Source organism: Coregonus lavaretus, assembly GCF_964263955.1.
Source record: "Coregonus lavaretus genome assembly, chromosome: 33".
Classification (NCBI taxonomy): Eukaryota; Metazoa; Chordata; class Actinopteri; order Salmoniformes; family Salmonidae; genus Coregonus; species Coregonus lavaretus.
In genome coordinates this window covers 3,503,015-3,518,542 of record NC_140020.1, presented here as the reverse complement: position 1 = coordinate 3,518,542, position 15,528 = coordinate 3,503,015, and the positions used below count along the sequence as shown (strand labels likewise).

The window sequence follows — 15,528 nt, the reverse complement described above, 5'->3', positions numbered from 1 at the left end:
TGTATCTACACCAGTACCATTCCTATTGACAGGAAGGTTAACCTGTATCTACACCAGGACCATTCCTATTGACAGGTCTGGTGGCCGGAAATGTCCCACCACCAGTAGAACTATGGGACTAACAGCAGAGAAGTTCTATAAGGTGTGATGAAACAAAGGATCCCCGTCAGATGCTGTGGGTCAGTGTTGAACTTCCTGTTGGCATGCAGCTCCAGCCAGATGCATTACCATGTACATTCTTGGTCCTTTTATCGAGGAGTTTGGTCGAGGTGTGCAGGCAGCAGTATGTGTGTTGAGATGAGAAGATGCAAGGCATATTAAGATAAATAGAAACTACTTGAAGGCATATTCACACAATCAAGTGCAGCTCTACGTAGACCCACACACACGCCAAACCCTCTCACAAAGACACATACACACATGAAACAAACACATCTAAGAGGATTCAGTCGGAGTCATGCGGATGGAGAGTGCTGGACCTAGTTGGCTGTGAGAGAAAAGACAAGGAGAGAGAGAGAAAGAGAGATATAGGAGGGTTTGTTTGATGCTTAGACAGAAGGAGCCCTATCTCTGTGTAAAGATGACATCACGCTGCTTTCTTAGGGAGTGCCACTTCCTCCCGATTTGGCCCAACGGCACGAACTCGTGACCTCTGCCTTTCTAGCACACGTGACCGCCCTCCTGAGGAGTCTTACCAGTCGGCGGCACGTGAAAAGCTAGCTATTTGCTAGGGGTAAGTGGGTACACTTCAGGCTGAGGAGTACGTTTCAAACGTCCCCATGTGCTACATATGGGCTGGATGGACTGGAGTCCCCCTGAACAGTATAATATAAAAGTGAGTGGGCAAATGCAAAGCAAGTCACACGCCCAAAGAGCCTCTCGCCAGTTCTATCCTCTACCAGTTATAGGATAGGGGCTGGGCTATCATCTACTAGTTCTAGGATAGGGGCTGGGCTATCATCTACTGGTTCTAGGACCGGGGCTGGGCTATCATCTACTAGTTCTAGGATTGGGACTGGGCTATCATCTACTAGTTCTAGGATTGGGACTGGGCTATCATCTACTAGTTCTAGGATTGGGACTGGGCTATCATCTACTAGTTCTAGGATTGGGACTGGGCTATCATCTACTAGTTATAGGATAGGGGCTGGGCTATCATCTACTAGTTCTAGGATAGGGGCTGGGCTATCATCTACTAGTTCTAGGATTGGGACTGGGCTATCATCGACCAGTTCTAGGATAGGGGCTGGGCTATCATCGACCAGTTCTAGGATAGGGGTTGGGCTATCATCTACCAGTTCTAGGATTGGGACTGGGCTATCATCTACTAGTTCTAGGATAGGGGCTGGGCTATCATCGACCAGTTCTAGGATAGGGGTTGGGCTATCATCTACTAGTTCTAGGATTGGGACTGGGCTATCATCTACTAGTTCTAGGATTGGGACTGGGCTATCATCTACTAGTTCTAGGATTGGGACTGGGCTATCATCTACTAGTTCTAGGATTGGGACTGGGCTATCATATACTAGTTCTAGGATTGGGACTGGGCTATCATCTACTAGTTCTAGGATTGGGACTGGGCTATCATCTACTAGTTCTAGGATTGGGCTATCATATACTAGTTCTAGGACTGGGACTGGGCTATCATCGACCAGTTCTAGGATAGGGGCTGGGCTATCATCTACTAGTTCTAGGATTGGGACTGGGCTATCATCTACTAGTTCTAGGATTGGGACTGGGCTATCATCGACCAGTTCTAGGATAGGGGTTGGGCTATCATCTACCAGTTCTAGGACTGGGGCTGGGATATCATCGACCAGTTCTAGGATAGGGGCTGGGCTATCATCTACTAGTTCTAGGATTGGGACTGGGCTATCATCTACTAGTTCTAGGATTGGGACTGGGCTATCATCTACTAGTTCTAGGATAGGGGCTGGGCTATCATCTACTAGTTCTAGGATTGGGACTGGGCTATCATCTACTAGTTCTAGGATTGGGACTGGGCTATCATCTACTAGTTCTAGGATTGGGACTGGGCTATCATCTACTAGTTCTAGGATTGGGACTGGGCTATCATCTACTAGTTCTAGGATTGGGACTGGGCTATCATCTACTAGTTCTAGGATAGGGGCTGGGCTATCATCTACTAGTTCTAGGATTGGGACTGGGCTATCATCGACCAGTTCTAGGATAGGGGCTGGGCTATCATCTACTAGTTATAGGATAGGGGCTGGGCTATCATCGACCAGTTCTAGGATAGGGGTTGGGCTATCATCTACCAGTTCTAGGATTGGGACTGGGCTATCATCTACTAGTTCTAGGATTGGGACTGGGCTATCATCTACTAGTTCTAGGACTGGGCTATCATATACTAGTTCTAGGACTGGGACTGGGCTATCATCGACCAGTTCTAGGATAGGGGCTGGGCTATCATCTACTAGTTCTAGGATTGGGACTGGGCTATCATCTACTAGTTCTAGGATAGGGACTGGGCTATCATCTACCAGTTCTAGGATAGGGGCTGGGCTATCATCTACCAGTTCTAGGATAGGGGCTGGGCTATCATCTACCAGTTCTAGGATAGGGGTTGGGCTATCATCTACCAGTTCTAGGACTGGGGCTGGGATATCATCGACCAGTTCTAGGATAGGGGCTGGGCTATCATCTACTAGTTCTAGGATTGGGACTGGGCTATCATCTACTAGTTCTAGGACTGGGACTGGGCTATCATCGACCAGTTCTAGGATAGGGGCTGGGCTATCATCTAGCAAGTCAAGGAGAAATCAAGGAACAAGTTCCTTAGCCAGGTGGATAAGGGCTGGGCCACTAGCTAGCAAATCAAGGAGAAATTGAAGGACAAGTTCCATAGCTGGGCAATGATAGCTTTCAGGGACACCAATGCGAGGAGAGAGAGGATGATGGGGAGGAATTCTCTACAGCCAGGGGGATTCGGTACCTGAACTCCGTCCTGCAACGAACCACCTCTCAATCATCATCTCGAACGGCAGCCACATTTAGAGCCCAGTAGGGTACCCTAAATTACACAACCAATAAGTTTGTTACCTTGTCCAAGGATAAAAATGAAGAAGAGCTCTCTGAAATTAAAGATACAGTGGGTCCCTTGTGTCCGAGATGAAAGAAGGGTAAAAAAGGCTAGCCCATAAAACGCTTCTACTAAAGAGTGCTGTTTTCAGTATAAATAATGTACTACACCTTTATTGCAAATGACAAAATACCTTTTTTTTTGTAAAAATGTATTTCCATTGGGCTTAGACTGACCCTTGGGGTACCCCTAAAGTCATTGATCCATAAAGTGTGGTAAAATCTTCATACGAATAATAAAAGCCTTGTCACCAAAAGTGAGGGTTCCTGACTGAATACCATCATGCTAGCTGCTGCAAAACTAGCAAATGGCTGCCACCAACCTTTTACCAACTTGTATACATTTTATGTACAGTCGTAAAGGCATTGTATGGTACAGTAGTTGTGCAGACATATGCACATGTAAAACCAACACAAGACTTACCGTCAACAATAAAAATAAACATTTGTCAAGCTTTTCCATTAGTGATTGTGCAAGGACCAGCTCAGTAGAGAGCCATGCATGGGTGATTAGTAGAGTCTGTTGTCTAGTTCAACTCAAAGAAGAAAGCATAAAGGTCTTAGACATGCTCAATTGTACTGTGATTAGGGCTCATGGAGCCAAGAGGTCAGTCAGGTTCAAGCATTTTAATCAGGCTCTTTGTCCACACAGGGTTAAAAAGTTAATTACACAGTTGACCAATTAGTTAAGTGTTTCTGATTAATTGCACACCGAGCCAACTGGTGGGGTCGTCCTACCTTTTGGTAAACCAGAATGATTTGTTTCTATAAAAAAATGAAAAAAATGTAACAAGTCAAAAGTTGTACTAAGAATTCTTTATATTTTTAAAGAATCAAATTAGAAAATCGTTTCAATACTTTGGGCAGCATAATAAGGATCAGTAGATGGTTCAACGAACGGTTTCAACGACATCTCTCGTCTGAGCCTGGCTGCTAGCATCTGTTACTGGCAGATTACAGACAGCTTGGACAATGGGTAATAGCGGCTTCCCTAGGATAGAGTATTATTATAGAGCTAAGGTGTTCAAATCTGCTCCAAGAAAAACCTGAACAGCAGCTATGAAAGGATAAAGTTGTGAAAAAAAGCATTCAATGAATGTATTAAAGAATAGTTGAATGTTATGTTACTTTTCAGATTAAAGTTGAGGTTCTTTATTAGTCTAATGAATAAAAGTCCCAAAAAGTAATGAAGCCATTTTGCATATGACAGAGCGTTGTGACATAATCAAAATATAATTCTGGCTAAAATGTAGAACAACCTGGAGCTAAGATTGATTCTGAGAGAGGAGACTATTCTTACTTATCAAAATAATTTCAGGCTATGACTATCTGTCGGACAGAATGATATTCCCCCAAAAACTGAGATGCTGCCTTTATTCATTCTAATTCTGGTACAAATGAGCAGCATTGTTAGGTTTTGTCTTGGGGGGGGGGGGGGGGGGGGGAATGTATATACAATGTGTAGGAGGACTACAAAGAGAAGTGAGAGATATTAAACATATTGACATTAATGGGTTAAAGCAGAGCAGGTCCATTTAGTGACACTAAATCCAAGGGTAGACCTTTGAAAGGGGTTTCTAGCTAGCAAATCAAGGAAAGGGGTTTCTGAGGTGACAGAAAAACAACTTGAATTCAACTCAGCGAGTCATAAATTATGACTGGGCGATATCTACAATAATCTATCACATTTTATCAAGACTAATTATTACGATGAAGATGTGAAGGATGATATTATATCCACATAAATAGAGCTCGCCAGGTTGTAATCCAAAAAAAACGGAAAGGAGTTACCTCTGGTTCATTCAGTCATTCCTATGGGGAAAATGAATGGGGAAAGAATAGGGTTTTGGGATAAATGCCGAAAATAAGGTCTGTTACAGGCATAGGAGATCTTATACGTTTTTATTTTTACTTTTACCCCTTTTTCTCCCCAATTTCGTGATATCCAATTGGTAGTTACAGTCTTGTCCCATCGCTGCAACTCCCCTACGGACTTGGGAGAGGCAAAGGTCAAGAGCCATGCGTCCTCCAAAACATGACCCTGCCAAGCCACACTGCTTCTTGACCCGGAAGCCAGCCACACCAATGTGTTGGAGGAAACACCGTCCAACTGGCGACCAAAGTCAGCTTGTAGGCGCCCGGCCCGCCACAAGGAGTTGCTAGAGTGCGATGGGACATGGAAATCCCGGCCGGCCAAACCCTTCCCAAACCCGGACGACGCTGGGCCAATTGTGCTCCGCCTCATGGGTCTCCCGGTCACGGCCGGCTGCAACACAGCCTGGGATCGAATCCGGGGCCGTAGTGAAGCCTCAAGCACAGTGATGCAGTGACTTAGACTGCTGAACCACTCGGGAGGCCGATCTTATACATTTTGTTTTATGAGATAACATCAGTCAGTTAAACATGACCTTTATGTATTATGAAGCCTTAAATGTGCTTTATGTGCTTTTTATGATTACATAAATGCTTCAAAATTCACAAAAAGTGATGTTAGCTGATAAAGATTATCTCATAGAACAAAACTTATAAGATCTCCTAAGCCTGTGTTTACCACAGACCAAATTTTCAGCGTTTATCCAAAAACCCTAAAAAAAAAAACGAACCATGGCAGAGTTGACACCATTACTATTAGAGAATGATGAGTGAAATAGGGTATGGATACATTTCTATTAGACAGGCTGGTGATCAGACCTAACAACAGATTATTTTGAATTCCTCAAACCCCAGTGCTGAAAACTGCATTCCGTGGTTTGTTCCGATTGTTTCGGGGATAACGTGTTAGGCTTTGGCTTACCTGCGAGTGAGCTTGGAGGTGAGCTTGGTGAAGAGGTTGGTGGTGCCGCGGCTCCGGGACTGCGAGAGGGGAGTGGCGTCATGTGAGAGTGTGGGTGAAGCCGGCGGGCCGTTGTAGGTGGCCGTGCGGCGCTCCCGCAGCTGGCCGCCGTGGAAGGTGCTGCGGCTGGCCGTGCCGCGGGGGAAACGCAGCCGGTCGGGGGGCGTGGCGCTGCTGCTGATGCTGTGGGTGGAGGCGCCACCAGGGTTTCGCTGGCCAGACGTCGTCGTCGTGCTGGGGAGGAAACGGGGGGTGGAGGAAGGGGAACATAAGAGTCAAGACCACACATTTTAGCCTGGGTCACGGTCTGTTTTCTGCGCTAGCCAAAGAGATGGCTACAAAAAAAGACCAGGTTCCAGGTTATTCACATTCAAAAGAGGGGATACCATCAACCTGTCTTGTGAACGAGCACTAAAACTACCTGAACCAATACCATTTCACATCTCTTACCTGAAAGAGCAGCGGATGTCAACTCTGATGGTTTTGGGTTAGCTATTATTAACCACATCATGATGAAACACTTGTTTTTATTCTTTAGTTGACTACAGAGTTAAAGGGAACCTAAACAGAGCCTTTAAGACATTCGAGCCAATGAAATTAATGCGGCTACTCATCTTTGATACATTAGGGATTTTGTTTGTCAGGTGAGATTTGACTAGCACTACTTTGGACCAAAGACATTGGGGTAATTAGTGGGAAGAGAGAGGACGCAATCCTTCTCCGTGTTAAGACACAAACCTTTACCAGAGGTACCAGCCATTGGTGGAGATGCTTTGGGTGGTGGAGCTAACGGAATGAGAAGAGGGCAGATACACGGGATGAGTGTTGGGGAGGGAAATGTTACGATTGGTCAGAGGGCGTTAGAGAGAAAAAGTGCGGACAGAGAGGGGGATGGAAAATGAGGTCGGAGACGAGCAGACAGACATAACGTGGCCCCTGGGAGGCGGGGTGGGAAGCCCCTTACTTAGGCCTGAAGAAGTCGCCATCGGTAGGCGGCAGCGTTTGGCGGCAGGTGTGGCCTGAAGCCGACAGGGACGCTGCCTTCTGGTGGCGCAGACGGACCGAGGCGGAGGAGACGGTGAGGGCCTTGGCGTAGGCAGAGGGGTTAGTGGCACAGGCTGCCGACATTTCACTCATGCTGCCCCCCAGAGGACAGGAGGTGAAGTGCAGGGAAAAAGGCCACGGGGCCAGAGCAAAAAAAGGTGGGTTTTAATAAAGCATTGAGGGCATAAGTCAAACTTCATAAGATAAAGGTAGAGGACAGAACAGGAAGGTATGCTTTCTGTCCAGGCTCTCTTGAATGAATTTACTGTAGCAGCAGTGTGGTAATGGTTGTTGGACAAGCAGAAGTTGAAGGGAGCATTCTTTGCAGTGGTGACTGTCTCTGTATTGGGTTGCACTGGATGGTCAAAGGGCGTGGATTGTGGACTGCATATGAGTGTCTATCAATCTGCTGTGTCGCCCTCAGTCCTACATATCGGTTATATTTACACTATGGCCAGAAACAAAGAACTTCCTTCTGAAACTCGTCAGTCTATTCTGTTCTGAGAAATGAAGGCTATTCCATGCGAGAAATTGCCAAGAAACTGAAGATCTCGTACAACGCTGTGTACTGCTCCCTTCACAGAACAGCGCAAACTGGCTCTAACCAGAATAGAAAGAGGAGTGGGAGGCCCTGGTGCACAACTGAGCAAGAGGACAAATACATTAGAGTGTCTAGTTTGAGAAACAGGCGCCTCACAGGTCCTCAACTGGCAGCTACATTAAATAGTACCCGCAAAACACCAGTCTCAACGTCAACAGTGAAGAGGTGACTCCGGGATACTGACCTTCTAGGCAGAGTTGCAAAGAAAAAGCCATATCAGACTGGCCAATAAAAAGAAAAGATTAAGATGGGCAGTCTGAGATATGGCTTTTTCTTTGCAACTCTGCCTAGAAGGTCAGTATCCCAGAGTCGCCTCTTCACTGTTGACGTTGAGACTGGTGTTTTTTGCGGGTACTATTTAATGAAGCTGCCAATTTCAGAAGAAAGTTATTTGTTTCTGGACATTTTGAGCCTGTAATCAAACCCACAATTGCTGATGCTCCAGATACTCAACTAGTCTCAAGAAGGCCAGTTTTATTGCTTCTTTAATCAGCACAACAGTTTTCAGCTGTGCTAACATAATTGCAAAAGGGTTTTCTAATGATCAATTAGCCTTTTAAAATTACAAACTTGGATTAGCAAACACAACGTGCCATTGGAAGACAGGACTGATGGTTGCTGATAATGGGCCTCTGTACGCCTATGTAGATATTCCATTACAAATCAGCCGTTTCCAGCTACAATAGCCATTTACAATATTAACAATGTATACACTGTATTTCTGATCAATTTGATGTTATTTTAATGGACAAAAAAATGGTTTTTCTTTCGAAAACAAGGACATATCTAAGTGACCCCACGGTAGTGTATAATTGAGGGGAATTGGATCAGCAGTATGAAAAATGTATGCACTCACTAAATGTAAGTCGCTCTGGATAAGAGCATCTGCTAAAATGAAAAAAAAAAAAAGTCCTTTGTGAATGCCGTGAATGACTCATTGGCGATATGAATGACTCATTCAAAAACTCATCTTGCTGACAAATCTGAGCACTCAACTTTAATTGCCATGGTAACACAAGTAATCTTGTAAAACAAAATGAGCGTTTGTTAGTGTACTAGTTTAACTACCTCCCTGTTTAACTACATCGTATTCTGTTTGGTGCCTAATGAACACAACTCAGAGAGAGAGAGAGATGAAAGGCTTTGACCGCTGCTGACCGACCGAGGTCAAAGAACGGTCAAAAGCCTACGTCTCAGTTTTAAACCCTCTCGGAACCATATGTATAGATTCAAACACATACTGAACACCAACATTCCAAGTAGTTTTCATCCTCAAGATTCTCTTGGCATAGTCTATTTTATTTGTTATCAGAACACTTCAACAAGTAAACTGCCTTTACTCTCTGTTCTATTGGCAAACCTGCAATCACTGGAGAGTAAACTGGACAAGCTTCATTCGAGACTATCCTATCAACGTGACCTGAAGAACTGTAATATCATATCCTATTATTAGTCGTGGCTGAACAATGACATGGAAAATATAAAACTTGCTTTTTTGTGTCTTAACAACAGTTGGTGCGCGATCTCTAACATTAAGGACGTTTCAAGGTTCTGCTAGCCTGAGTTTGAATACCTCATAATAAGCTGTAGACCATACTATACTGAACAAAAATATAAACACAACGTGTAAAGTGTTGGTTTCATGGTTCATGAGCTGAAATAAAAGGCTTGCTAACTATCATGGATTACAAAGGGAAACCCAGCCGCAAGCTGCCCAGTGACGCGAGCCTACCAGACGAGCTAAATGCCTTCTATGCTCACTTCGGGGCTAGCAACACTGAACCATGCTTGAGCGCACCAGCTTTTCCGGAAGACTGTGTGATCACGCTCTCCTTGGCCATTCACAAGGCCGCAGGGCCAGACAGACAGATTACCAGGGGTGTGTACTCAGAGCATGCGCTGACCAACTGGCAAGTGTCTTCACTGGCATGTTCAACCTCTCCCTGACCCAGTCTGTAATACTCACATGTTTCAAGCAGACCACCATAGTCCCTGTGCCCAAGAATGCCAAGGTAACCTGCCTAAATGACTATCGCCCCGTAGCACTCACATCTGTGGCTATGAAATGCTTTGAAAGGCTGGTCATGGCTCACATCAACACCATCATCCCAGACACACTGGACCCACATAGGGCGGTGCACAATTGGCCCAGTGTCGTCCGGGTTAGGGGAGGGTTTGTAAATAATAATTTGTTCTTAACTGACTTGCCTAGTTAAATAAAGGTTAAATAAAATAAAAAATAAAATAAATAGGTTGTGCCCTTCAAAATGTGTTTTTTATCTAACATATGCATTTGTAAGAAGAGAGAGTGTGTGAGACGAAGACAACAAATGTGTTGTGTGTGTGTGTGTGTGTGTGTGTGTGTGTGTGTGTGTGTGTGTGTGTATGCACCTGGATCTGTGTGCCTGTGTTTGGAAGGCCAGGAGGGACAATGGGACAGATAGAGCCTTGGCACCTCATAGCTCTCACCTGTTTTCTTTTCCGTTCTGGATGACAGAGTGGCGTTCCGAGGCGTTCCTCTCGCTGCACACATACGTGTTCCTCCTCCTCATGCCCCCTGACGTGGAGTTAGTCTGGAGGGAGAGACAAAGAGGGTGGGGAAAGGAATGAAAGAGGGTTAGGGAAGGAGGGGCAGAGAGAGAGGGAGAGAGAGTGAAAGAGAGAGAAAGGAATGAATAACTGCTACCCTGTCAACGATAGTGACAGACAGCTAGTGAAGACCGAGACAGAGAGAAACAGAAAGACATAAATAAACAGAAGAAAGAAACGATAAGAGAAGATACTGCACTAAACACAGTACAAATGCTGTAAACACTACATTGATCATCAAGCCCAAACAACGCTACCCTGTGAGTGAGTGTGTGGTCGAATATCCATACTTGCGTTCAAAATAATACGCTGATTGGGTATGTGAAATTTGGAAAATGTAGTATGCTTTAAATGCCAGGATGTCGTACTCATTTTAGCTTTTCAAATAGTAGAATTCGCTGCACACTATTGAGGAAGAGAAGCGTCTTTTCCACGTGTGTTTGACAACAGCTGATAATCAGACAAGGTGATGCGCTACCAAAACAAACGAATGTCGGGAAACAACGCAATTGCGCATTAGATGACGTATTCTCAGTGTGGGTGAGCCTATTATGTGGATATTTGTTACTTACTGCATACATTTTTACTAAACAGTACGTTCTACATAGTATGTAGTATGATTAGTACACAGTGTATAGTTTTAGTAAGTAGAAAGCAAGACAGATTTCAGACACAGCCATCGACATCAAGCCCACAAAACTCTACCCTGTGAGTGACAGAGTGAGTTTGTGAGTGTGTGTGAGTGAGTGGTTGGTGTGTGCATGCGTGTGTATATATATATTCCGTGTACTCACACTGGGTGTGGTGGAGCCCTTCTTGCGGTCGGGGATGTCGGCCTTGTTGGGGTTGTTGGCGTTACCCAATAGGGGACTAGCAGGGGCACCGCCGCCACCGTGCTCGCCCGATGAAACAGACTTCCGTGGTTGGGCACCCCCGTCCTCTTTGTGGTCGCCGTTGTCAGCCGTGGTGGTCTGGCTCCTCTTGGGGTAGCCCACCGAGGGAATGGACGGACCGGCTGGATGGATGGAGGGAGGGACACACAGGGATGAGTGTGGAGTTACAATGGGAACTGTGGTGCATTGGAGGTTCACATCTCTCTTCCTATATTAACCCTAATCCCCTTTTCCCTCCTTCATGCCCCCCTTACTCCTCCTCCTCTCTGTCTCCCCTCCTCCTCAGTGTCTCCCCTCCTCTTTCTCCCGTCTCCCCTCCTCCTCCTCCTCTGTCTCCCCTCCTCCTCCTCCTCCTCTCCGTCTCCCCTCCTCCTCCTCTCTGTCTCCCCTCAGTGTCTCCCCTCCTCCTCCTCCTCCTCCTGTCTCCCCCTCTGTCTCCCCTCCTCCTACCCCTCAGTCTCTCCTCCTCTTTCTCCCGTCTCCCCTCCTCCTCCGTGTCTCCCCTCCTCCTCCTACTCCTCCCCTTTCTCCCCTGTCTCCCCTCCTACTCCTACTCCTCAGTGTCTCTCCTCCTCTTTCTCCCCTCCTCCTCTGTGTCCTCCTCCCCTGCGTCTCCCCTCCTTCTCCTGTGTCCCTTATCTTCCCCTTTCATGTGTTCTTCTTACCTCGCCCCCCTTCCTCCTGTCCCCCTTACATCCCCCCTTCCTCCCTCTCTCTCACCCTGGTCACTGTAGCGTCTCTGTTTCTGGGTGCCGGAGATGGACCGCTGGGCCTTGAGGTGGGACGGAGACTGGCCGTTGTTGTTGTGTTCGCTGGCGGGCCGCGCCTTCGCCAGAGACAGGTTACTGCTAGAGCTTGAGTCACTGGCATCCAACTGGGAGAGAGAAGAAAAGTTTAAAATTAAAATCACACTGCAGATTAGAATGAGTTTTATTTTTTGCGCAGATCTGTCCTCTTTTGTGACAAAGTCACTCAGTGGGTGTTTCTCAATATGCATACTACCGTGCTTCAAACTCTCATGCTCCGAGTTCATTCTCTGAGGACGTTGTTGTGTATGGAGAATGCATAATAATTTACATAATGAGAAGCAAGCTAGTTTTATATGTACAAAACGACCTAAAACTAATGTTGTTATGCAAGGTAGATTGGCCAATGTTAGCTACAAAATCTTTATGGGTAGCTAGCTAGCTACTAATTCTTTGTCAGTTAGCCTGGGCTCTACGCACACTGCAGTGGGTATTGTGGGCAGGTAAATATTCCAAAATGAACATAGTATGTATTTATTACCGTATCAAGATAAAATATTCTAGTCAGGCAACACTATGAGATGTAAATTGCAACAGTTCATTCCGAAGTCAGAGTACATTTTTTCTTGCTTCAGCTCTAAAACGTCCGCCATTGTTTAAGATATTTTTCATCATTTTTTACATGGTTGCGTCATATTACATCAACAATCCTGGGAATTTAGTTGAAGCTTGCATCGATGCATGCTTTCGAAATGTGTACAGACAGAGTACGTGTTACATACTCCGTTTTGCATACTTTGATTTGGACTCATACTCCGACCATTGCATGCTCCAGTTTGCGTACTCGAAGCACGGTAGTATGCATATTGAGAAACACCCACTGAGTAACTTTTCGTCACAAAAGAGCACAGATTGTATTGTGGTATGTAGTACACTTATTGAGAAACACCCATTGTGTTGGATGGAAAAATTGTGAAAAATGCACTACATTTTTCTTGAATCTTCAACATAGTAATGCTACCAAAAATCATTTACAGAAACTCGTTACAAATGACAGAGTCATCCATGATTCACCAAATTATATTTTAAGCATATGTTTTCTTTTCAGTCTCCTCCATCTCCACTGAATGATGTTAATTGTAAGGATTTCTTTCCTAATAATAATAATAATGTAAAGTTAACAAATGTACAGAAAGACCTGTGTGAAGGCCAACTTACAGAGGAACTTCTTGAGGCAATTAAAATCCTTTCAGTCTGTAAAAACACCAGGTCTTGATGGTATACCAGTAGAGGTATATCAGACCTTTTGTACTCAAAGATCCATTATTTGTACTCAAAGATCCATTATTAGCATGTTTTAACTACTCCTATAAAAATTGTAGATTTTCAGGTACTCAACAAGAGGGTCTGATTTCATTACTACTGAAACAGGACCCAGGTGGTAAATATAATGAACCAGTTCATTTAAAAAACTGGAGGCCTCTTACACTTCAATGTGTGATGCGAAAATCCTGGTGAAATGCATAGGACATAGAATAAAAAAGGGTTTACCAGATATTGTTAATCCTGATCAGACAGGTTTTTTACATGGACGATATATTGGAGATAATATGCGACAATTAAACAAAGATACCAGGCCTGGTCTTCATAGCAGATTTTGAAAAGGCGTTTGATAAAGTACGACTACAATTTATACATAAATGCCTGGACTAATTTAATTTTGGCGAATCTCTTATACAATGGGTTAAAGTTATGTACAGTAACACCAGGTGTAAAATAGTAAATAATGGTTACTTCTCAGAAACTATTGAGCTTTTAAGAGGAGTAAAACAAGGCTGTCCGTTGTCTCCATATCTATTTATTATGGCCATTGAAATGCTAGCTATTAAAATCAGATCCAACAAGAACATCAATGGGTTAGAAATCCAGCGGTTAAAAACAAAAGTGTCAATGTATGCCGATGACTCCACAATCTGGATCCCTGAACGGTCTCATTGAAGACCTTGATCACTTTTCTAGCCTCTCCGGACTAAAACCTAATTATGACAAGTGTACCATATTACGTATTGGACCTTTAAAAGACAGTGTTTACCTTGTAGTTTACCAATAAAATGGGCGGATGGTGAAGAAGACATACAACTTCTCATTTCCGACTAATTTTCAATGTACCGATTCCATGGCACATGGTACAGTGAGGGAAAAAAGTCTGTCTCTCACTGTTCAAATAAACCTACCATTAAAATTATATACTGATCATTTCTTTGTCAGTGGGCAAACGTACAAAATCAGCAGGGGATCAAATAATTTTTCCCCCCTCACTGTATATGAACTGATACAAAAAAACAACAACACTTGATTCAACACAGAGTTTTTCAATTTAAATTACTATACAAAATTCTTGCCACCAACAGAATGCTATAAATATTGGGCATACAACAACCTCAGCTCTGTAGATTTTGCTGCGAAGAGACAGAATCACTAGATCATTTATTCTGGTATTGCCCCTATGTACCTTTTTTTTTGTAGCTTGTTTCTGGTCACAGGTTCAGGAATGGTAAAAAAAAAAAATCACAACATTCACTTAAAATGTACCTTACAAATAGCAGTGTTGGGCGATTTGGAAAGCCATAGTCAATCAATCAATAATATAATAATACTCGTAGGAAAGGTTTTCATCTTTAGCTCACAATCGATTACAAAGGTTCAAAATTCATGTAAAACATCACAGCACAGGGCGGTCTAAGATGATAGTCAGGAAGGGCTAAGAGTGAATGAGGGGTGGGATTAAGAGCTCATGTTCGGTAATGTATTGTTATGTGATGTAAAGTGTGATGTGTAAAATGTATGTAGCAAAAAAGCTGTAAAAACAGAAAAATATATTTGTGTCCTCTGAAGAGGATGGGTTAATAATATATATACAGTACCAGTCAAAAGTTTGGACACACCTACTCATTCCAGGGTTTTTCTTTATTTTTTTACTATTTTCTACATTGTAGAATAATAGTGAAGACATCAAAACTATGAAATAACACATATGGAATCACGTAGTAACCAAAAAAGTGTTCAATCAAAATATATTTTATATTTGAGATTCTTCAAATAGCCACCCTTTGCCTTGATGACAGCTTTGCACACTCTTGGCATTCTCTCAACCAACTTGAGGTACTCACCTGAAATTCATTTCAATTAACTGGTGACACTGTCTGTGATTTATTTACAATTCAAGGCACACTTAACCAGCATGGCTACCACAGCATTCTGTAGCGATATGCCATTCCATATGGTTTGTGCTTAGTGGGACTATCATTTGTTTTTCAACAGGACAATGACCCAACACATCTCCAGGCTGTGTAAGGGCTATTTGACCAAGAAGGAGAGTGATGGAGTGCTGCTTCAGATTACCTGGCCTCCACAATCACCCGACCTCAACCCAATTGAGATGGTTTGGGATGAGTTGGACCGCAGAGGGAAGGAAAAGCAGCCAACAAGTACTCAGCATTTGTGGGAACTCCTTCAAGACTGTTGGAAAAGCATTCCAGGTGAAGCTGGTTGAGATAATGCCAAGAGTGTGCAAAGCTGTCATCAAGGCAAAGGGTGGCTACTTTGAAGAATCTCAAATATAAAATATATTTAGATTTGTTTAACACTTTTTTGGTTACTACATGATTCCATATGTGTTATTTCATAGTTTTGATGTCTTCACTATTATTCTACAATGTA

The 15,528-nt window shown here is 43.9% G+C and overlaps 1 protein-coding gene across 2 annotated transcripts in view; it reads right to left on the bottom strand.

Annotated features, from left to right (window-relative positions):
* LOC311108188 (MAP/microtubule affinity-regulating kinase 3-like) overlaps positions 1 to 15,528 on the bottom strand; it is a 109,406-nt gene that overhangs the window by 6,616 nt on the left and 87,262 nt on the right. Inside the window, exons 12-16 of one of the 2 annotated variants that reach the window (XM_084150807.1) lie at positions 11,783 to 11,936; positions 10,964 to 11,184; positions 10,050 to 10,153; positions 5,897 to 6,169; positions 3,841 to 3,867 (exon numbers count right to left, since the gene is read on the bottom strand). In XM_084150807.1, coding sequence (XP_084006933.1) covers positions 3,841 to 3,867; positions 5,897 to 6,169; positions 10,050 to 10,153; positions 10,964 to 11,184; positions 11,783 to 11,936 — 779 coding nt within the window. The remainder of the gene's footprint in view (positions 1 to 3,840; positions 3,868 to 5,896; positions 6,170 to 10,049; positions 10,154 to 10,963; positions 11,185 to 11,782; positions 11,937 to 15,528) is intronic. The other variant, XM_084150806.1, reaches the window with a different exon arrangement.